Source organism: Vombatus ursinus, unplaced genomic scaffold (assembly GCF_900497805.2).
Source record: "Vombatus ursinus unplaced genomic scaffold, bare-nosed wombat genome assembly UNPS02014779.1, whole genome shotgun sequence".
In the NCBI taxonomy this organism is placed as follows: Eukaryota; Metazoa; Chordata; class Mammalia; order Diprotodontia; family Vombatidae; genus Vombatus; species Vombatus ursinus.
This window is the reverse complement of record NW_020954557.1, coordinates 49,156,552-49,179,326: the sequence shown is the minus strand read 5'-3', so window position 1 is coordinate 49,179,326 and position 22,775 is coordinate 49,156,552. Positions and strand designations below refer to the sequence as shown.

Here is a 22,775-nt window from a genome sequence, read left to right as displayed (position 1 = left end):
GAAAAAAAAAGAAGAAAAGAACCTGGATGAAACATTAAAAATATACAGAAGAGAGCAGAAGGAAGTTTAAAAGGGGGACACAGACAAACATGGTACTGTTATACCATGCTAAATTTAATTTATGCTTTTAAAAAAAATTCAAGCCATACGTAATAGATATGCATGGATTCATACACAATTCTCTTTTACTGTTCTTTGTATATGGAAATGTCCATGATGTTTAAGTTCACGATTAAAAAAAAGAACATTTTTCAAAAGAAAAGAAATGTCACAGTAGCAGCAGTAGTGATGTACACAGTGTAGAGGCAAAGATCAGGAAAGCACCCATGGTGAGAGGGAGGTAGACTGGGGCAAAAGAAGGTAAGGGAGGCTGGTAAGACAGTGGATTGCAGCAGGTGAGCCAGAAGAGGGGAAGGAAACAAAAGCAAGCGCTGAACCTCATAAACACTGGGTATGTTTGAACCATAGCTAGCAGCGCATATCAACAATTTATTAACAAAAAAAAGTCAAAAATCACAAGGTAGAATGGAGCAGTGGAAAGACTGGTGATCTGCAGAGTCTGGTTTCAATACCAGTTCTGCCACGTATGAAATCTTAGGCAAGTCCCTTCAACTCTCTGGGCTTCAGTTTCCCCATCTGTAAAGGGAGAGGAGATGGACTAGATGACATCTAAAGTCCCTTCCAGCTCTAAATTTGTGTTCCTCTGATCCCTTCCAACTCTAACATCCCACAATTTTGCTCATAACAATCTCCATCGCCTCCCAGATCTTTCTTCTGCTCCACAAACAGCCAGCTCATAGCAAAGTTGCTGATCAAGTCCTACTCTGCACAACACACACACCCACAAAGCAGGTTAAGAGTTAGACTTCCGTAAGTCCATTAGTCCAGTTTACAAAGTCGCCCCCCCACCTCCCCTGAGCACTTCTGATATACAGCACTCATTGTGGCAATTTATTTTGAACTGTCGTTACCTAAATGTTTATAGGCGTTCCAATCCCAATGAGACTATCAACTCATTGAAAGCAACGAGCTGCCTTCTCTCTTACACAGACGTAGGATTTTACTTCATCTCTCTACAGGATGCAGCACGGTACAACGTAATGAATCCAGAATTTGGTGCTGAAAAAATGGTTTGAATCTCACCTTTGCTACTTGGTACCTATATGACTTTGGGCAGGTCACTTTAACCTGCCCAAAGGGGTTCAGTATATCACCTGAAAATTAGAGGATTGGATAAGATGGCATCTCCTGCACTAAATTCCTTACCTATGATTAAAAACTGTCTGAATAACACTTCTACCTGTAGCATTTACACAACTCACCATCATTATCATTATTCTCAAGCCCTCTCTTTGCCAAACTCATCCCTTTTCCAAAAGCATGAGACCTAATCTCACTAATCTAAGACTAACTAGTTGTATTACTCTGAATGCCATTTCATCTCCCGGATACGCAGTATCTTCCTCTATAAAGTGGGATTATAAATACCTGCAATCCCTACCTCATAGGTTGTGCTGAACAGCAAAAGAAAACATATTTTTACAGTCTTTTTGCAAACTTTAAAATTTGATACATATGGAGGTTATTGTTATTAATTGTTATTATTCAACTTCTGTTGAGGGCAGTACCATGCCAGGCTCATAACCTTAACATCAACTCTGATTATTCTTTCTCTCATTCCTCAAATCCATTTCTTTCCCAGTCTTGACCACTCTTCCTCCACAATATCTCATGTATATTCCATTCTCTCTGTTCAAATAGCCCTTGATGCCTCGTCTAGTCTACTGTGTTCCCCCCATCTCCAATCCATCTGCCACCCAGCTGCCACACGGATACTCCTAAAACACACGTCTGACCATGTCATTTCCCTATGCAATGGCTCTCTATGACATGCAGGATAAAATACAAAATTATTAGCACAGCAATCTGGCTCCCACTGATCTTTCCGGTCCTATTTCCTATTACTCCCCACTGTGATCTTTCCATTCCAGTCAATGTAACCTATGCTGTTGACAAGCTATATAAGTAACCCATCGCACAGCCCTGCACCTTTGAACAGGTGGCAATCCACATGTGAAATGCTTCTGCCTCATGGCCTTCTTCAAAGTACAACTCAGGGACCTTTCCTAATATTCCTAGGAGTCAGTTTCCTCCCTCTAGAATGTACTTCTCTCTGTGAGGGCCAGCTCCAGTTGTCCCAATCTATATCTTGCCACTGGACTCAGATGCCTCCGGAGGACAGAGTGAGGCTGGTGATTTCCTTAATCTTCTCGAATGCTTTCTCAGCCTTCCCTCACTTAAATACAATTCACTTGCATGTCATGGCATCATCTCCCTGATGTCATGATCCTCTTCCAGAATGAAGGACAAACAACAACAATAACAACTTCTATCTGTGATCCACTCGCCACTTAGGAAAATGTACGTGAACTGATATCAGAGACTTTTCCCCTTTTTCTCTGCATATCCCCAGCACCTAGTAGCTACTCACACACAATAATCATTTAATAAACATTTGTTGAACTGAATTTGTATTCCCCACAGTGCCTAATAGAGTGCTTTGCAATGAGTAGATAAATACTCTCATTTAGAATCTCTTTAGAGGAATTACCATCTAATTTAATTAGTTGGTTAATTCATTAATTTTGAGACTGGGTCTCCCTATCTTGACCAAAGTTTAAGTGCAGTGGATACTTATGGGTCTACTCTTAATACTGATCAGCACGGATGCTTTGATGTGCTCCCTTTTTCCCAAGTGAGACAATTTGCCTCTTCTTAGGAAACCTGGTGGCACTCTGCCCCAGGGGCTCACCACCTGGGAGCTGGGCTAAGTGCAGACACCTGATTGCCTTTTGCCTTACTGATGTTCAGAACTCTTGAGCTCAAGTGACCCACCAATGTCTGTCTTTCCCACCAGCAACATCTCAGTGTGTACCATAATGCCTGGCCACATAATTTATTTTAGATATGCTAATTGATTTCCTTTTGTCACCTTGACTTTTTTAACCCTTTTCCAAGCAAAAGGCAGGACAATTTGTGAATAAAATGTTTTAAATCCTGGCTATTGTTTTTTAAATGCCAACTGGCAACACAAAGGAATATTATGTGAGATAATATCTGCAAAGTGCTTAGCACAGTGCAGGGCAGATGGTAGGTACTTAATAAATGTTTATTCCCCCCCACCTTCCAAAAGAATTAGTAATCTAATGCAGTTATGAAAAAAAATCTGACAATTTTTTTCTGTTAATTTGTAATGAGTTTATAAATATTGATGCTCAAAATGTGACAATAAAAATAATGACATTTATATGGTACTTTGCAAAGCAAAAAGATTTGCAAAGCACTTTAACAAACTTGCATGATCCTTTTTAAAAGCTAAGAACTCATCAGAACACTCCAGGACAAATTTATTTTTTTCTGGGGCAAAATTCAATAAACATTAATAAAACACCTACTATGTTCAAAGTATTGCACTTGCAAACAACATTAAGACCGTTCAAAATTTAAAAACCAAATTCAAGCTCATAATGCATCCGTGACTGGGCTGATACTATTTTCCCAATCACAACGGAACCCAGAAGAAAATTCAGACATAAACTAAAGGTATGATTTTAAATGATCCCCAAGGTTTTCCCAAAGAGCTCAGAGACAATCATCAAGTCACCATGTTGACAAATTCTCCAAGTAGGAGATTGAAAAGTTATTCCAAAGTTCCTACCACAGCCCACTCTAATTCATCACACCAGTGAAAATACAGGGCAGTGGAGAAAATTAATGGGTTCACTGGAGTAGCCCCAATGCAAAAGGCTTGTCTCTAGTGCAGAAAATGGTTTTATTTATTTAGTTGCGACAAAAGCCCTGGAACCAATTCTAAAAGAAGATGTGTCCAGAAAAGATAAGTGAGTAACACTGGTTTTCTGAAAATGTCCTACACATGTAGCTAGGGGCCAGGAACACTTTTTCTTTTTTTTTTTTTTTTTTTTTACATCCAGGAAATGTTTACTTGCATTATTAAAAAAATAATAATAATTCATGTTTCCCTTGGAGACCAAAGTTATTTAGCTATTTATTTAATTTAGGCAAACTCATCAGAGCAAAAACTGGAACATATTACCACAGGAGTCTACAGAGTTTTATTTTTTTAATATGTAAGGAAAGGGTAGGCAGTTATCTCTCTAAGATAGTTCAAGTTCTGAAAAAGTATATCTTAAGCGAGGGTACCTATATTTCTTTACAAGATTGATCTACCCTGCCTACTTCCTCTTTCTATAGTCCTACCAACTTCTAAAAATCCTCTGGACACCCTGGTCTTTCTTCCCTACAACAATTTTGAAGTGCAGAATTATTCTAAGGTGCTCCTCTTCTGCTCTTCTCCCCCACCTCCACATACTTTTGCCCTTTCAAGCCCTGGCTTTAAGACAATGAAACAGTGAGCTCAAACACATCTCAGCAAACTCTGGCCAAAGGTCTGACAATTTCTTCCCAGAAGGCAAATAATAATAATACGAATAACAATGACAGCCACAACAATAACAATAAACACTTTAAATTGTTCAGAGAACTTTACATATATCTCATTTAATCCTCACACCAGACCAAAGAGTTAGGCACTATTACCATCTCTATTTTACAGATACGGAAACTGAGGCAGAAAGAGGTTTGGTGACTTGCTCAGGGTCACACAGATTATAAGATTCTCAGCAAGTGGAAGTTTGGTAGCTAACACAACAATTTCTGACTCCTCAATGTTAAAGGGGTCCAGTGATAGGTTCAAGATCCCATTACATCTCAAGACACATGGCTACATGCTAAAATGAGCAAGAGGATCTTTGACAGATGAGGAGAGGTTTGACTCTTACAATATCTAGCACACTGTGTCCATTCCATAAAAGATAAACACTTCTATGGTCTTTGGCTAGAAACAAAGACGGGGTCTGTTGTTTTACGGATTTTGCCAATGTGGACAATTCCTAAATTAGTCACATAACCAAGCTGAGGAGGTAAAATAAGGCAACTGTTTCAAAGAATCCCATGTCCCTGATCCTGGAGGGTATCCTATATGAGAACCACAGGTCCAGTCTAAAGTATAGGGGTATTGTAGAAATCTCTGCTTTAACATTGCACACTATTTTGATAACATCTCAGGAATCACTTCTATGCTATAACCAATGCTTCCTCCTCAGGAACAACTAAGCATTTTAGCATTTATATTTATCTAAACTGTATTATAATGATGTAACAGTGGGGGAAGGGGGAAGAGAGAATTACGTATTCTGTATGTTGTGATTTGCTGAACAAATATCCAATGACGCTCTAAGTGGAATATGTGATCAAAGAAAGGCATCTGGGAAATAAGGAACCAAAATGAGTGGAGGTGGGGGGGTGGTCAGAAGGGGGTGGATCACCATCTAGAAAAGAAATCAGTAAGAGTGCATCAAAGAGAAACACGTTCCTTTAATACGAGTACCACAGAACGGTTGGTTGTTGTGATCCACGCGGCTGCTCTGGTGACCTATCTCCCCTTCCACCACCAAGTTTATGACTAAGACTTTTACCAAGCAGTGCAAAGTTTTCTGGTTCTTCAGTGGTTATCAAATGGGAAGCTTGTTTTCAACAGGAACCTAAATGCAGAGAAAGCTCCAGCACTGACATAGGCTTGTTACTTTTCAAGACTGAGAATTTTGAGCGTGAAATATTACCATATATCATCTCCAGAGACCTGGTAACCAAGAACTGAAATCACTTTGAAAACAGTCCCCTGAATGACTCAAATCTGGTCAAGAGGACAAGTCCTCAGAGACAAGACAACCTTCCTACATAAAACTGAAGTGCAGAATTGTTTAAAGGGCTAAGAAGGGCAGCAGATTCCCTGCTCGGGCTGGGAAAGTGCTTCCACCTGCTGCCGAGAAAAAGAATAGAAAGAGCTCCCTCTTTACGTCACCTCACATGGAGGCAAGAAAAACAAACAACAACAAGGGATCTGCTGAGTAAAATCTTGGAGGTAATTACCGAAAACACTAAGATACTAGCACTAATTTCAATTTAATATTTTGAGGAAGTGAGAAGAATGAATGACACTGAGGCGGTGAGCCAGTGATGGGGAAGATGATGGCCCAACAGCAATAGGGCGAGTCTGTAAGAGGAGAGGGGAGATAATGAGCTCCTTTCTGGACATGCTGAGTTTAAGACGTCTACAGGACATCCTGTTTGCGATGTGTAATAGGCAATTGTAAATGTGAGACTGGCAGTAAGGAGAGACAGTAGGGTTGGATAAATAAACCTGGAAATCATCTGCACAGAGATGACAAGTGAACGCGATCCCCATTTCCAATCTGTTGCCAAGTCCTGTCAATTTTACCGTAGCAGCATCTCCCATCTATTCTCCCTTCTCTCCTGGCACTGCCAAAACCCTGGCACAGGCCTTCATCACCTCCCAGCTGGACTAGTGCAATAGCCCATTGGTTGGTCTTCCTGCCTCGTGTCTCTCCTCTCTACAACCCATCCCTCACTCAGCCGCTATTGGTATTACTAAAGTATAGGTCTGACCATGTCACTCTCCTAATCAATCAACTCTAGTTGCTCCCTATTATTTCCAAGATCAAATTTTAAATCCTCTGGTTTTTAAAGTCTTCCATAAAATGAACTGTTCCAGCCTTCTCAGTCTTCTTACACCTTACTCCGCTCTCCCTCCATCCCCATAAATATTCTAAAATGCAGGGACACTGATCTCCTTGCTACTTCTATATCAGACCACCCATCTCCTGACTCGGTCCATTTTCACTGGTTTTCCCCCACGCTTAAAATCCTCTCTCTCCTTACCTCGACTCCTGGCTTTATTGGCTTCCTTTAAGTCTCAGCTAAAATCCCACCTCCTAAAAGAAGCCTCTCCCAGTCCTCTGTAATGGTACTGCCTCCCCTTTAAGACTATCTCCAATTTATCCTGTATATATTTTCTTTGTATATAGCTGTTTGTGTGTCCAAATGTGAATTCCTGAGATCAGGGGCTGTTTTACGCTTTATATGAATCCCCCCGGTGCTTAGCACAGTGCCTGGCACATAATAGATGCTTAATAAATGTTTGTTGAGGCAGCTGCAAAAGGCCCTTTAAAAATTCAGTGTTTCATGGATCCAGAAGAATACAAACTTCCTGAGAGCAACAACTCTTACGTTTTTGTCTTTATCCTGAGTACCAAGGAGAGTGCCTTACACATAACAAACACTTACTTAATAACATTTTTTTTTAAAAAAAAGATGCTGAATTTTCTCCCTAAATTCCTGGACCTTCCCAGGCAAGTAATCTAACCTTGGGAAAGTTACTTGTCCTCTCTGGGCCTCAGTTTCCTCATGCGTAAAATAAGTGGTTTATAGTAGATAGTCTCTGGTCACTTCCATCGTCCATATCTACAATCCTACTATCCTGGATGTACTAACCATATGACCAAAATGAGTATCCACAAAGATGTAACAAGGCACTTGTGAATTAAGTGTCACATGCCAAAAGTATTTCTTTGAACACCCAACTTTTCCCGCTTCTAGTTTTCCTTTTGCCTCCTGCAGCCCTGTATGCACCAAATCCGAAACACTTCCAAAATTGTGACAATGATGGGATCTTTTGAAAGAACTATGTTGCACATGTCAAAACACAGAAGCGGTCTTGGAAAATGCAGGCGCACATTTCTTTCGACAGTTTGTGAGCCAGCTGCAAACAAATCTCATCCATCTTTGTGGGTAGTGGATAGTGGTGTGCCCAATGATAAAAAAAACAACTTCTGTCTTCTTAGAGAATATCCAAAGACTGGTATATACAACACTCTCACTCTGGAGAGTCTTACCAAGCTAAAGGACTGATAATTAATTCCCATGGGGTTTTTCTACCCTATCATACATTTACAGGTTTCTGAAATTCTGGGATTACTTTTGCAAAGTGAAAATTAAATGTTAAAGGCACTTCCTTTGGACAGTTTCCAAGGACTGCTTTTACCCATATAAACTATTATGTCCAGTTGCTATGCACTGAATGTATAACCAGGAAAGCTCTTACGCTGACACTTAATATTTTCTTGTTGATTAGTGGGAAATATGACATAAATAAATCTGAAGAGCTGAAAAATCTCCTGTCCTTAATAGCTAGAGAGATAGGGACCCGAAATTTCACAGAAACACAGAACAGGCTGAGGGAACTCCTGCTACAGCTAAGACTATAGTTTAAGAGTTACCTAGACCACTGACAAGTTAGGTGACTTGCACAGGGTCCCACAGCCAAGATGTATCAAAGAAAGGTCTTGAATCCTGGCCTTCCTGGCTTCACAGTCCACCCTCTATCCATCACACCACACTAAGCAAACTTTTCTGAATACCACAGCCCCTCCCTCAGGCCTGATGGCCATATTTGTAAATGTGGCAGACAAGATGCCAAGAAAATGAATTTTGTATAAACAAGTCAGTGTTATTCTATGGCAATGCCAGCTCTCATATTTAGAATCTATTTTTAAAAAATACTTTCTGATGTGCCTGTCATAATATTAAATGATTAGGAGATGTTAAAGGAACAATTTAAAATCAGTGCAAAGACAGATATAGGCAACAATCTTTAAAAATATTCTGCCTCGCAAACTGAAAGCACAACTGCATGTTAGAGGCTATAAAGGATGTTACAGGCAGCTATTCCATTCAATTCAAGAAATTAAAAAATGGAAATGACTAAGTAGTCCAGTTTGGCTGGAAAGCAGAGTGCTGTGAAAGGAGATTTGAAAAATAGGCTGGAGGGAACCTGAGGAGTTTACATTTTTTCATGGAGGCAGTATGGAAGTTTTTGGAGCACAAGAATGACAAAGGTATGTTAGGGAAGATCACTTTCGTGGTGGTATAAAAGTGAGACATTAGGGAAGGTGATAGACCTGGGGGGAGACCAGGAAGGAGCTATTACAACTGTTCACGCTAGAGTCATGTTAGTGGCTGTGGAAGAATGAATGCAATAGATCATTCAGACACTGAGGGAAAGAGCAGTGACAAGAATGACTCTAAGGTGTCAAGCCTAGATGACAAAAAAGATGGTACTACCACCAAACAGTGAGGGAGAGGAGGAGGTGAACCAGGAAAGAACAGTATCCTGAGCACCCAGACAGGAAAAGAGAGTGGTCAACAGTGTCAAGTGAAACAGAAAGGCCAAGTAAGGGAAGGACTGAGAAGAGGCTACTCAATTTGGTGAGGAGGAGATCCTCGGTAACAGTGGAGCAGTTTCAGTTGAACGATGACGTCAGAAGCCAGATTTCTGGGAATGAAGAGAGGGAGAAGAGAACATCTAGTCCATACTAAATGCGGACAAGATTTTCAAGGACATCAAGTACAAAAAGGAGGAGAGATACGGTAAGATAGCTAATGGGGATGACAAAGAGATCATCTGAGTTTTTGTTCTCCCCCGAGGAAAGCAAAGATTTGGGTCTGTAGGAGTAAGGAAGGACAACAGTAGATAAGGGTACACTAAAGAGACTAAGGGAAATAAGTCGGAGAAAAGAGAAAGGAATGAGATCAAGGGCACATGTATAAGTGAAGAGAAAAACCAGCTACTTTGGCATTGGACTAGAGTAGGGAAAAATGGTGGCAAGAGGCTGGCAGATGAGGACAAGAGAAGCAGGGGTTCTTGGCAGATAAGACTCAATTTTTTCAGAAAAATAATGCAGTAAAGGTCTCTGCTAAGAGGGTGTGAGGAGGGGGCGCTTTTGAAGGCCCTAGAAGGCTCAGAGGATTGGAATAGCTGTTGTAGAGAGTGGGACAGAAATCAATTAGGAAGGATTTTTAAAAGTACTGCCTTAAGTCCCACTGAGAATAGATAACACATTTATGGTGGGTCCAGTCAGCATAGTTGTGAGATTTTTTTCAGGCTCTGGTGGAAAGCACATGAGGAAAAGGGGAGGCAGGTGGTGTTAAAAATCGATGGTTGGGACCCGGAAAGGCATGGGTGACAGTAGGACAAAGGGCAGCTAGGTGGTGTAGAGTGATAGAGCACCAGACCTGAATTCAAATGCAGCCTCAGACACTTATTAGCTGTGTAACCCTAGGCAAGTCTGTTAATGAACAAGCGAGAGAGAGAGAGAGAGAGAGAGAGAGAGAGAGAGAGAGAGAGAGAGAATGAGAATGAGAATGAGAATGAGAATGAGAACAGTGAAGAGCTGGTCTGCTAAAGCATCAGGATTGGGAAGGAAGAAAAGTATCATCACAGCCTGATAGAATGATAAGGTCAAGATAAGGATGAGATGAGATGAGAGACAGAAGAATGAAGAGAGAATGAGTGACAGGAGACTGTGATCACAAAAGAACTCCTGATTCCTTGATCCTAGAAGCACAATGCTAGGTGCTTCACAAATATTATTTCACTTTATCTTAACAACCCTGGAAGTAGGTGCTATTATTATCCCCATTTTACAACTGAGGAAACTGTGGCAAACAGAGGTTAAGTGACTTCTTCAGGGTCACCCAGCTAGTAAGTGTCTGAGGTTGGATATGAACTCAGGATTGCCTGACTGCAGGCTCAGTATTCTTCACACTATGGCGCCACCTAGCTGCCTACAAGCTGCCTACAGCCTCCAAGTTCCCAGATTTATCCTAACCAATCATTACAGTGCTCAGAATATTAACAAGTTGAGAAAAGAAATATAATTTACTGTGGTAATGGGAAAACCAGAAGAACACGAACCAAACAGAACCAAATGAAACGCTGCCTTAAAGGAGCACCAAACTCATTAAAGATTATAATATTTACTGCTACCTTTTGAAAATAAGTTAATAAAAATATCACATACACTTGACTGATAAGATTCATCTCTATTTTATGATGACAAACAAGGTAACTGTAAACATAGACACACAATCTTAGAAGAAGAGACTTCAGAGATTACTTGATATAGAAAATCTCAAGACTCCTGGCTGGCGCTCTGGGTGGCTTGAACTCCCTCCCACCAAATAATAATATGAAGTCCTCTGCCTCTTTACTCAGATGACTATGTCATCAGATCAACACGTCTTTCTGGGGAGAAACCAAGATGTAGATAGTAATGGTAGAAATGAATCAGTGATATACAATTAAAACAAATGTGCAATTTATATTTGAGGCAATTAATTTACTATAATCATGACTACCCATTTTACAGATGATAAAAGATATCAAGATCCCCAGAGAGGCTAATTTACAGTTGAGTTTCGTTGTTGTTGTTTTTAATGAAGAGAAACTGTAATTTAAAAAACAAACTACTGCAATAATTCTCACACTGGATGACAAAAATATCTTATTATTTCAGTCAACCAATAAGTACTTATTACATGCTTATTATGTGTCAGATGTTGTGCTAGGCACTAGGTATATGAAGGTAGAAATAAAATAGTCCTTTTCCTCTAGGAGCTTTCATTCAATTGTGGAAAAAATGTGCATATTTGAATATATAATGTGCATCTAAATACACATATATACACACACACGCACATGTACGTATATGTTATGAATATATGCATGAGACTATAACTTCATTGTTTTAAGGAACTCCCAGTGATGAAATTCCCTCTACTGTTGTAGATCACCAATTTCTCAGCCCTTTTCAGGCTAAAAGCTTTGCCAGAGGCACTGAAAGGATAAGTGATTTACTTGCCAAGGGTCACAAAGCTATCATATGTCAGACTTGGGACTTGATCTCAGGTTGTCCTGACTCTTAGACCAGCTCTTGAGCTGCCAAATCATGCTACCAAATACAAGGTAGTGGAGAAGAGAGGAGGATTTGTTACATTCATCGTGCTTGTATTCTGAACACCAAGGACAGTGTCTAAGCACATAGTAAGCACTGAATAAATGCTTACTGATTAATTGCATGGTACAGCTTAAAGAGATTTGGATTAAGATCACCTGAGTTAGAATTCTGGCTATGCCACTTACCAAGTGTGGAAATGGGTAAAGGACTTCACCTCTGTGGCCCTCAGTTTCCTCATCTGTAAGCCGAGGAGGTTGGACTAGATAATCTCTAAGATCTTTTCCAGCACTAAATTTAAAATCCTATTAGCTGAATGTCAAATATGCTGGTTTACATTATATTGAACACTAAGGATGCTTCTAGGATTAAGGAAGCCCTGAATAAGAATCACAAATGGTCTTCTTGTATAATGAAAATAATCTTGTAGAATTCAACTTCTAGGTGGGGCTATGATTCCTACATGATAGCACACAAATGACAGAGAGGCAGCTAGGTGGTACAGAGGTTACAGGGCTGGGCTTGGCGTCAGGAAGCCCAAATGTGGCCTCAGATACTAGTTGTGTGATCCTGGGCAAATCACTTAAACCTCCGTTTGCCTCAGTTTCCTAAATTATAAAATGGGGATGATAATAATAGTACCAACCTCCCAGGGTTTTAGTTAGAATTAAATGAGAAAATATTTAAAAAGTACTTAGCACAGTGCCTAGCATATAGTAGGTGCTATATAAATGATTATTCCCTTCCCCTTATATCAAAGATGATCAGTCCAGACATAAGACAGAAACTCCTAAGACCAGAAACCCTCCCTACAGATGCAAATCTTCTTAATAACTTTAAAAACACAGATCAGTTGATTTTTCTCTTTAAATGTCATGGAAGAAGAAAGCATACAGATAAGTTAAAAAATGAATCTTCCTTTTCAGGAGAAACAATCTATCTCCTTACACTATCAGAAGGATGACCTCCCACATGCTCCCTAATAAGCTAAGTGATAGTGTTAGAAGATGAAAACTGTTCCAAAAATTACAAGAGATAATGCCAATGAGAGTAAGCAGGAGGATAATTCCTAGGTACCTGTTTTATGTCTCCTCATCATTATGTATTTATTCATAGTATTTGTGTATGCCAAAAATTTCAATAAGTGCTGGGAGATATGTGAATGATAGGGAGTCATAGCCATTGCTTTCTAAGAACTCTACCCCTCCTCTGACAAACCCACTCGAAGAAAAATCTGAGAATTTAAGTTTTCCGATGCCAAACCACTGAGGCCACAAATCAACAAATTAAACAATATGACGTGTAAACAGCATACCACTGTGTAGAGGAGATAGTGTAGAGAATGGGGGCTGAGAGGCAGGAGTGTAGGAGACACAAACAATAGAGGTACCTCCACTTTCTTTCTCCCTCACTATCTTTTTAAACACTCTACAGTCTGACCTTTTACCTCATCATCATTAACCAAAGCTGTTCCCTCCGAAGTTACCAATGATCTCTTAACTGCAAAATATAAAGACCTGTTCTCCATCCTCTTCTTCCTTGGGCTCTCTGCAGCCTCGGACACTATCCATCACCCTCTTCTTGATACCTTCTCCTAAGCTTCTGTGACCCTGCTCTAACCTGGTTTTCTTCCTACCTGAGTATTCCTTCTTGACATTTTTTGCTGGATCTGCCTGCTATGGATGCATGGATGTCCCAGAGGGCTCTGTGCTGGGTCCTCTTCTATTCTTCCTCTAAACTTCTCCTTGACATCAACTCCCATGGACGCAATTATCACTTCTATATTGATGATTCTCAAATTTACTTATCCAGCCCTAACCTCTAAGTTCGCATCTCCAAATGTCAAATAGACATCTTAAACTGGATGTCCTGCAGACATCTTAAACTCAATATATCCACAACTGAAATATTTCCCTCCAGACCATCTCCCTTTCTGATATCCCCAATAATATCAAGGGTACCGCTATCCTCCCAGTCAACCCAGGCATGTGACCTTGTCTCCTCACTCTCTATCCTCTCCTCCCCTATATCCAATTTGTTGCTAAGGGGTGTCAATTTTACCTGCATAACATCTCTCATCTATGCCCCCTTCTCTCTTTTGACATTGCCAGGATGCTGGTGGAGGCCCTCATCACCTCAACTCTGGATTACTACAACAGCCTGCTGATTGGTCTTCCTGCCTCAAGTCTTTCCCCACTCTAATCGATTCTCTACTCAGTTGTCAAACTGATTTTCCTGAAGTCCAGCTCTGACCACATCACCTCCCCATTTAGCAAACACCAGTGGCTCCCTATCACCTCCAGGATTCAAATATAAAATGCTCTGTTGAACATTCAACACCCTTCACAACCTGGCCCCCTCCTATCTTCCCAGTCTCCTTGTACCTTACTTACTCCCCCTCTATACTACTCTATAATCACTGACACTGGCTTCCTTGCTACTGCTTGAACAAGACACTCCATCTCCACCCTCTGGGAATGTTCACTGGCTCTTCCCCACACCTGGAAAACTCTTCCATCTAGTTTTTCCGGCTCCTTCCAAGTCTCAGCTAATATCCCACAGTCTACGAGAAGCCTTTCTTTATCTACCCTTAGCGCCATTGCTCGTCTCTGATCTATCCTGTTTGTCTCTGGTTTGTACTTAGCTGTTTTCATTCTGTCTCTCCCACTAGATTGTGGGCTCCTTGATGACAGGGGCTGTTTTCTGTCCTTCTTTGTATTCCCGGTGCTTAGCAAAGTGCCTGTCATATAAAAGATATAGTAAAGAATGGGGCTAAGGATCCTAAAACCTGGATTTGAGTCTCAACTCAGTTACTTCCCACCTCCGTGACCTTGGACAAATCACTTAACATCTCTGAACCTCAGTTTCCTCATCTGTAAAAGGGAGACAAGAATCCTGGACTAGGTGACCCTTCAGTTTCATCCCAGTACTAACTTTCTATAACTCCAAGACCTGCCCTTCTTACTTCACAGGGCTGCAACAGGCAGGAGAAGCCTGAGCTTACGGGCACCCACATCTAGCAGAGACCCCAAGCCTCGGGAGCTAAAGGCAATATGAAGTCTCAAAGAAGAGGGCTCAAATCTATCAGATATCTTGAAGAGATCCATCAAAGGTCAACCACCTTACTTTCACAGACTCAAGAGATTGGGAGCTGCCATCTGCCATGGCAAAAAGCCCTCCTCTTCACACCTCTACTCACACTTCTATCCCTATTCACCTCAGCTCTGACTTTCTGGAGTCCTTTTTGGATTTCCTAGTCCACTGAAACCTCTGGAATTCTATTGATGACAAATTCTCCTTCACCCTAGGCCTTTTCATCTTCCATTCTTCTGATCTTTCAATTTCCCAGCAAATATGGTTCTCTTCAGAAGACATTACAATTCTGGCTACATTTTCAAGCATGTGTTCTTCCTCCCGTGCCAAAACACTGGGCAAAAATGACTTGGGCTGCTTTCTGCTCCCCATGGCTACTTTTGGACCCTTCTTCTTACACCATCACTCTGTAACCTCTCTCTTTCTTTAAGCTGCATTTTCATGCCACCCAGATCATCACTGGTATAATCTACCAATAGTGAGGTTATAGTTCCTCCTTTCTCAAGAGCTTTATGACCTGGCTTGGTCTTCTTCACTACCCCAGCCCCAGCCCCAGCCTTCTAATCTGAGGACTTTGCTGTTTAGATGGATATTCATCCAAATGCCCTGACCTTGAAGTTCAACCATCTTCTCAAACCCCTATGCCCAAAGCCACTCACAGGTTTGGCCATTCCTTATATCTCACCAACACTCATAACCTATACCACCTCCATGGTATCATCCTCTGAAATTCTCCTTCTGATATGATCTCCTAGCTTTCCCATCCCTCCCCTTGGCTCACTCTTCTTAGAATTACTCCACCTCTCACTATTATCACCAGTCCCTCTGAAAACTCTCTATTACTTCAAAAAAATCACTATTTGTTCTAGTGGGAGCCATCTCCAGTCTTCTTGATCTATATCTTGCCACTGGACCCAGATGACTCCTGAGGAGAGGCTGAGGCTGGTGACTTTGCACAGCCCTGCCTCACTTAAATCCAATTCACTTGCAAGTCATGACATTACCTTCCTGATGTCATGGTCCTCTTCAAGAATGAAGGACAAACAACAACGATCTGTTCCAGTGTTCTATTGTTCTAGTTCTCCTTCTGCTTTTCACAGTCCTGATTCAACAGATGAACCAGTTCCATACTTGAAATCCTTAGTCCTACCACTGTTCAAAACCTAAACATCTTTAAACCTGGGACACTTCAATTATATGTAAGTGTTCTGTTCACTTATATGTGTGTTCTGTCATCAACCCCTGGAAGAAGTTATAAAACCATGCCAACTGCGCCCATCATCAATTTATCTTATCCAATCCCAACTGGTCCTTTCTGCCTGCTAATCCTTTTGTTTTTCCCTTGGGGATTATCCACAATACCCCCCCAAAGAAGCTATTCTCCTTTTCTTCCAGGAGCTCCTAGAGTCTCCCTCAGACATCACTCTCCCAGGAGATGGAGTGCATCAATCAATTAAGTAAGCAAGTAAACATTTAATTGAGCACCTAATAAGTGTTCCACCCACTATGAGGAAACATTGAGGAAAACAAAAACAAGCAATATGTTCCTTCCTTTAAGAAGCTTACAGGAGAGACATATATAAGTATGTATATTGCACATACAAACCAGGGAAAAGGTAATCTCTTATGGGAAAGCACTAGCAGGTAAGGGGAAGAAAAAAGAACTGCAAAAGCTTCTTGCTTTAATGGGGAATTGAGGCCACTCAAATGAGCATCTGCATTTCCCTTACTACAAAACTGAAAATCCCTCTACTGCTTGATTTGGCATCTCTAACTTGGCTCTGGTTTTTAAAGAAAAGGGGCTTTTCTTCTTGTCCTAACTCCCTCAGATTGCACCCTGGGGCCCAATGTCTCTCCAATGTCTATCTGTCTCTCTTCTATCAGTCTCAAAGGCTTCTCTCCTAGCTATCTATAACTGCAGCCAGGTCTCTCCCATTTAAAACAATTGAACCAAAAAAAATATAATCATGTTCCTGTATTTCTGCTGTTTTTCATCCCATTCCTTACCATCAGACTTCCAACTCTACCACTAACTGAAACTATGATCTCCACAATTACTAATGATCTCTTAACTGCTAAATCAAATGGCCTTTTCTCAGTCTTCTTCCTCCTGGACTTCTCTGCAACCTGTGAGACTGTTGAGAACCCTTTGCTCCAGTTACTCACTTTTCTTGGATTCTGTGATGCAAATCTGCTTTACTTCTCCTTTACATACTGATTGGCCATTGCAGTCTCCCTGGCAGGTCATCTTCCACCCCTTAGTACGTGTGCACTTCGATAATCTGTCCTAAGTCATGCTCTCTTTCCTCTTCTTCTCATACTGTACCATACTGATCATCTCTATGCAGATGATCTTCCAAATCTATATGCAGTCCTAATCTCTCTCCTGACTTCTTCCATGTAGCCAACAACCCAGTGGAATTCTCCACCTTATTGTCTCATAGGTATATCAAACTCAACATATATAAAAAAGAACTTTTCATGTCTACCCTTAACTTCAAACTTTCCATTTTTCTGAGGAAGTCAATACACCATAGGTTTGTAATTCTTCCTCTTCCTCATATTTCATATTCAATCTGCTGCCAAGCTGTATCAATGTGCCTTCTTAACATTCTGCCTATCTCTTCTTATCTAAGCCATGGCCACCACCTTCGTTCAGGCTCTCATAAGCTTTCCTTTGGAATATGACGATGGCCTCTATTCAGTGTCCCTGTGTAAAATATCTCCCTTCTCTAATCTACCTTCCGAATGGCTGCCAGAATAATCTTCCTGAGGCACGGGTCTAAATGCATTACTCCCCTGCTCAAAAGGCATCAGCATTTTCTATTGCCTCTAGATAAAATACTAAATCATAAGCCTGGTGTTTCTGTCTTTATAATCTGACTCCCACCCCTCCTTCCAAATTTAGTTCATATTAGCTCCTTTACACTATGTTCCAGTCAAACTGGCCTAACAGTGCTTCTGGGAACTTAACCAACATTCAACGTCCCATATCTCCATTGTTCCTGGACAAGAATCTTTACGTTCCTGCAAGGTGTTCTTCTCTCCTTTATTCCCGACCGTTCCTCTTCAGTTGTTAATGCTTTATCCCTCCTCTCACTGCCTTGGATTTACTGATCTCCATGAATGTTGTATATCTCAAAGCTGTCTGTAACCTCTCTAAGAGCAGGGGCTGCTGTTATCCCCAGTGCCTAGCATACTGGCTTGAATATAACATGCAGCTAATTGAATTGAATTGTAGAAAGGTAATGAGATTAAAATGAGATAACATGTGAAAGCATGCTATGAACTGGAAGGAAATATGCTGAAGTTATTTATGTATTTATACTTCCAGTGTATGGTCAACAAAGCCCGATGTTGATTAGAGTAAAAAAGTTGGTTGACAATCAGCATTCAGTGCAAACCAAAATGCCCAGCTAAGGTTTGGATATAGATTAGATTTTGTGTTTGTATCATTTATGATTGATGAAGCAAATTAAGTTGTTCTCCTTTGAAGAGAAGACATGCTGATTTATACTAAATATGCACTGGACCATCAAATTAATGTTGGACATTAACTGGCTAATGTTGTACAGTGGTTATAGCTAAATATCGTCATGATACAGATAACATCAAAAGCTTCATAACTCATGTCACCATACCAAACAACATTTTAAAAGTTTAAATTACTGTCTAAAATCTTTCCTTAAAGATAAATGTGCATTAATGAACTGTGTAAAAAAAAATGTATTCAAGACATGCTTTTTTAAAAAATTTCAGATCCATAATACTGCTCATCCAAAAAAGCTTACTTCATCTTTTTATTTACCTAATTAATTGACTACATGGGACTCTGTAATATATGATAATGATTATTATAAAAAGTGATAAGCATCACTTTAGATGAAAAATGTATCTGAATATATACTATGTACATAGTATATACCATATACTATGTAAATACATACATAATACACACAGCTAGATACTGTATAGATATAAACTGTGTGTGTGTATATGCGTATGTATGTATGTATAACTATAAAGATACACACACACATAAAATGAACATGCATATATACTGAGAAAGGCATTCTGCTCCTTTGCAAATTAGTCATTTTAAGAGGTAAGTTTATGAAATGTTTAAAGAGTAAACTGATCTTATCACAAAAATACTTAAGGACTACAAGCTACATATTTGATTCTATTAAAAGCTCTTTTAAATGCTGCAGCGCCTATTCCCTACATAACTACAAATACTAGACATAGTCTGGAGGGGCACCATATTTGTATCTATTTCCTAGAAGACTGAATGTTCTTTCAAAATATATCTGTCATTTCTCCACAGTGGTTGATCAAACCTGCCAGTGAAAAATGTTCTGAGCAGGCAACTTGTAATACAGCCATGGTTTATTTCTGTCAGAGACTGACTGCTGAAGTGTGAAAGAAACTCATTAAAAATCTCTCACTGTGATCCTACATTGCAAGGGGGGGAAAAAAGAGAAGGAAAGGGGGGAAAAAACCCTTAATGAAGGGTACACTAAGCTTGAAGTCACATTCATATTCTGCTTTTCATTTTCTCCTTCTTTAGTAAGCAATTAGAAGATAGCAATTAGTTCACAGAATACTGCATATAGCTGGCCATACTGGGAGATTAAAGAGGTTAACATTTTTATTTCATATTCATATCATGAAAACTTAATGAGATGATAAGAAATAATACTCTAAAGACAAAAGGCAACATTTTAAAAAATTATTTACCTTAATCTTAAAACAAGATTCACAGCACAAGAAGTTTCTGTAAATTCTTCATTAATATTAGGCTGACCCTTTAAAAACAAAAGAGTACAAGGTGTTATAAGATTTATCAGGAAATAAGTAAATAGTGCCATCACCTCTTACTGAATTAAAATAGACCATTAAGATAGGTCACTTTGCTCCCGAAAACCTGAACAGCACTTTATATACACCATCTCACTTACCTTTAAAATAAAACATTAGAGATAAAAGGCTAATAATTTCCACAGAAAATGCAGATAGAAGGTTTAAAAAGAAATCCTAATTTTCAGGAGAGAAAAAAAATGACCTACTGGTATCTTTGAGAGGAAGAAAAAGAGAGAAGATAACCATCAAAAGAATAAATAGTGTCTTTAAAGAGGAATGCTTGACCTGCTGCCAACTGGTCCTTGTCCTCACTCATGGGACATCTCTCCTCTTCAACACACAAACAATGAGGAAGAGACAGTAAGGAAAACAAAGGGGGGAAACTGCCATGGCACAGTAGAAAGGGACTGTATTTCAAATTAGAAAGCTGGAGTTCAAGTTCCAATTCTGAAACATACCAGCTAGGAAGACTCAGAGAAGTCAATTAACTTCCCTGATGTTCCATGTCCACATCTATAAAATGGGGATAATATAAATTATGCAACCCGTCGGACAGGGTTGTTGTAACAACCAAATGAGTTAATATCTGTGAATCCTCCTGTAACCAGAAAGAACACAACCATTTGGTAATTGTTCATACTATTTCATACTGGAGGCAAAATGTGTTATCTTTTTTTTAAACCCAACCTTTGTTGGCATCCTAGGTCACTCTGGTTGCCCCTTATTAAAATGGGGGCTCTGCCACTGATACGTGGCCTACAAAAGCCCATCTTTCTTATTACCATTCCCCTAAAGGTGACTGATTTATAGGAATTCATTGCCCTACTGTCTGGCCTTCCCTTTACTCAATGACATCTTGGGAACTAGTTTCTTATCATCTAATTAAACTTCTAGTTTGTCTGAAAATGCTCAGTGGTGGTATGGGACATAGAAATAATAGTGTGTGAATCGGAAAATAGAGGTGCTTGTTTTGGGAACAAGGTGGTGAAGGAGATGGTGCTGGACTTACAACCAGGAAGGCCAAGATTCAAATCCTGCCCTGGTTTGCTGCCAAAGTGCAGGCCTGCCCACATCGCTCTCCTGCACAGTAAAGTCCAATGACTCCTTATCACCTCTTGGATCAAATACAGACCCCTCTATTTAGCACTTAAGGTCTTTTCCCACTTGGCTCCAACCTAACTTTACAATCTTATTATATGAAACTCCCTGTTACATTTGCTTTGCTCTTGTTACACCATCCCCTTCATACTGTTTCTCACACATGGCACTCCCTCTCCTATCTCCATACTTTGGCTGAGGCTGTCTTCTACACTTGCTAAGTCTCTCCTTACCTCAGACTCTTGGAATCCCTAGCATCCATCAAAACTCAGCTCATATACGTCCCCTCTGAAGATTTTCCTGGTTCTCCAAAATATTAATGCCTTCCTCTCCAAAATTATCTTGTATTCATTTGGTAAATATTGATATGGCTATATGTTATCTCCTCCTATCATATATAAAACTCCTTCAGAGCAAGGGCTGTTTTGCTTTTTGTCTGTGTATTTTCATTGCCAAACACTGTGCCTGGAACAGAGGTGTTTGATAAATTTTTTCTTAATTGATTTGATAACTAAGTGTCATTAACCTGCTTGCCTCGGTTTCCTCATCTGTAAAATGGGGATAATAACAGCACCTACACCTCTCAGGGTTGTTACAACAATCAAATGAGATAATATTTGTAAAACGCTTCACATAGTACTTGGTGCATAGTAAGTGCTATAGAAATGTTATTTATTTACTATTATTACTATCATCATCATTGTTATTAGTTTTCTCATCTGTAATGCGAAGATGATAATAAAATCTATCTCACAGGGTTACCTACAGGATCAAATGAGATAATATATGTAAAATCCTTTGCAAATCTCAAAAGGCTATATAAATATCATGTAGTAGTAATAGCACTAGGTAGCGGTAGTAGCAATAGTAGTAGAAGTAGCAGTAGCAGCAGCAGCAATCATCGTCATAGCTGTAGATGTAGTAGTAATCATTCTGCCACCAAGTAACCAAATGTGACCCCAGGCAGATCATTTACTATCTCTGGGTCTCAATTTTCTCATCTATTAAATGAGGACAAGGCTAGCCTGCAGTAAGTCTATGTTTTCTGAACCAAATTATTCTGTGTACTAATAAGATACGTAAAATACGTTGAAGACTGTTATATCCTTCAGCATTTTACCACAGCTGCTCTCAGCAGTACAACAGACAGGGACCAAAAAAAAGAAAGAGGGAAAGAGCCAAAGGAGAAGCATCTGGGAGAAGTCTGTCTGCTTATAGGTTTTAAGAAGTAGTAAAAGTTTTACAGACCAGCCTCATAGTTACCACAGATTAGCTGTTGAGAAACACCAACCTTGATGATGTCAAAGATATATTAAAAGTTCAGTGTAGCATAAACTTAATAGCCAAAAGAGACCTTACAGTCAAATCTACCCACTTATAAGTGAGGAAACTAAGGCCTAAAAAGGTTAAGTGACTTGCTCAGGTCACATAGGTTAACAGTGCAAAGTGACAGAACCAGGTTTCGAAGCCAGATCCTCTGGTTACAAATCCAGCCCACTTTCCGTAGCACTCCCCTGCCAACTTGTTAGGTGATTTTAATCAATAGTCTTCTAAAGAAGAGAAACATAGGAGAATGTGACTAAAACTTTAAATGAATTTGCCATTTTCAAAGTAAAAAATCAGTAGTACTGTGCAGGCCAGGTGCCACTGTTACTCTTTGGCACACAGCAGCAGACAGCTTGCCCAAAGTCACAGTAAACCTTCAATGGAACAATCTCTTCCCTAAAAGGGACTGGCTCCCAAGTGACCACATAAGAATCTTCACACAAGTGACATTTGCTGTGATTATTTTTAACGAGTCTAAGAAGTCATTCATGACATTTGTTTTAATGGTAAAAATAGAAGAGACGAAAACAGCTTGTGAAGTTTGCTAACAAAGAATCAAGCAATGATAAAGAGTAAGTGAAATTCAGGATCTTAGATCAGTGTTCTTCTCTAAGATCAAAACAAAACTGAAAAAATCCCATTATTTATTAATTAGTTGTGAAT

At 39.8% G+C, this 22,775-nt stretch overlaps 1 protein-coding gene across 3 annotated transcripts in view; it reads right to left on the bottom strand.

Moving 5' to 3' along the window:
* The window catches only part of STK39 (serine/threonine kinase 39), a 317,622-nt gene that overhangs the window by 72,719 nt on the left and 222,128 nt on the right, over positions 1–22,775 (bottom strand). For all 3 annotated transcript variants that reach the window (XM_027865926.1, XM_027865927.1, XM_027865928.1), the window contains exon 14: positions 19,566–19,633. In XM_027865926.1, coding sequence (XP_027721727.1) covers positions 19,566–19,633 — 68 coding nt within the window. The remainder of the gene's footprint in view (positions 1–19,565; positions 19,634–22,775) is intronic.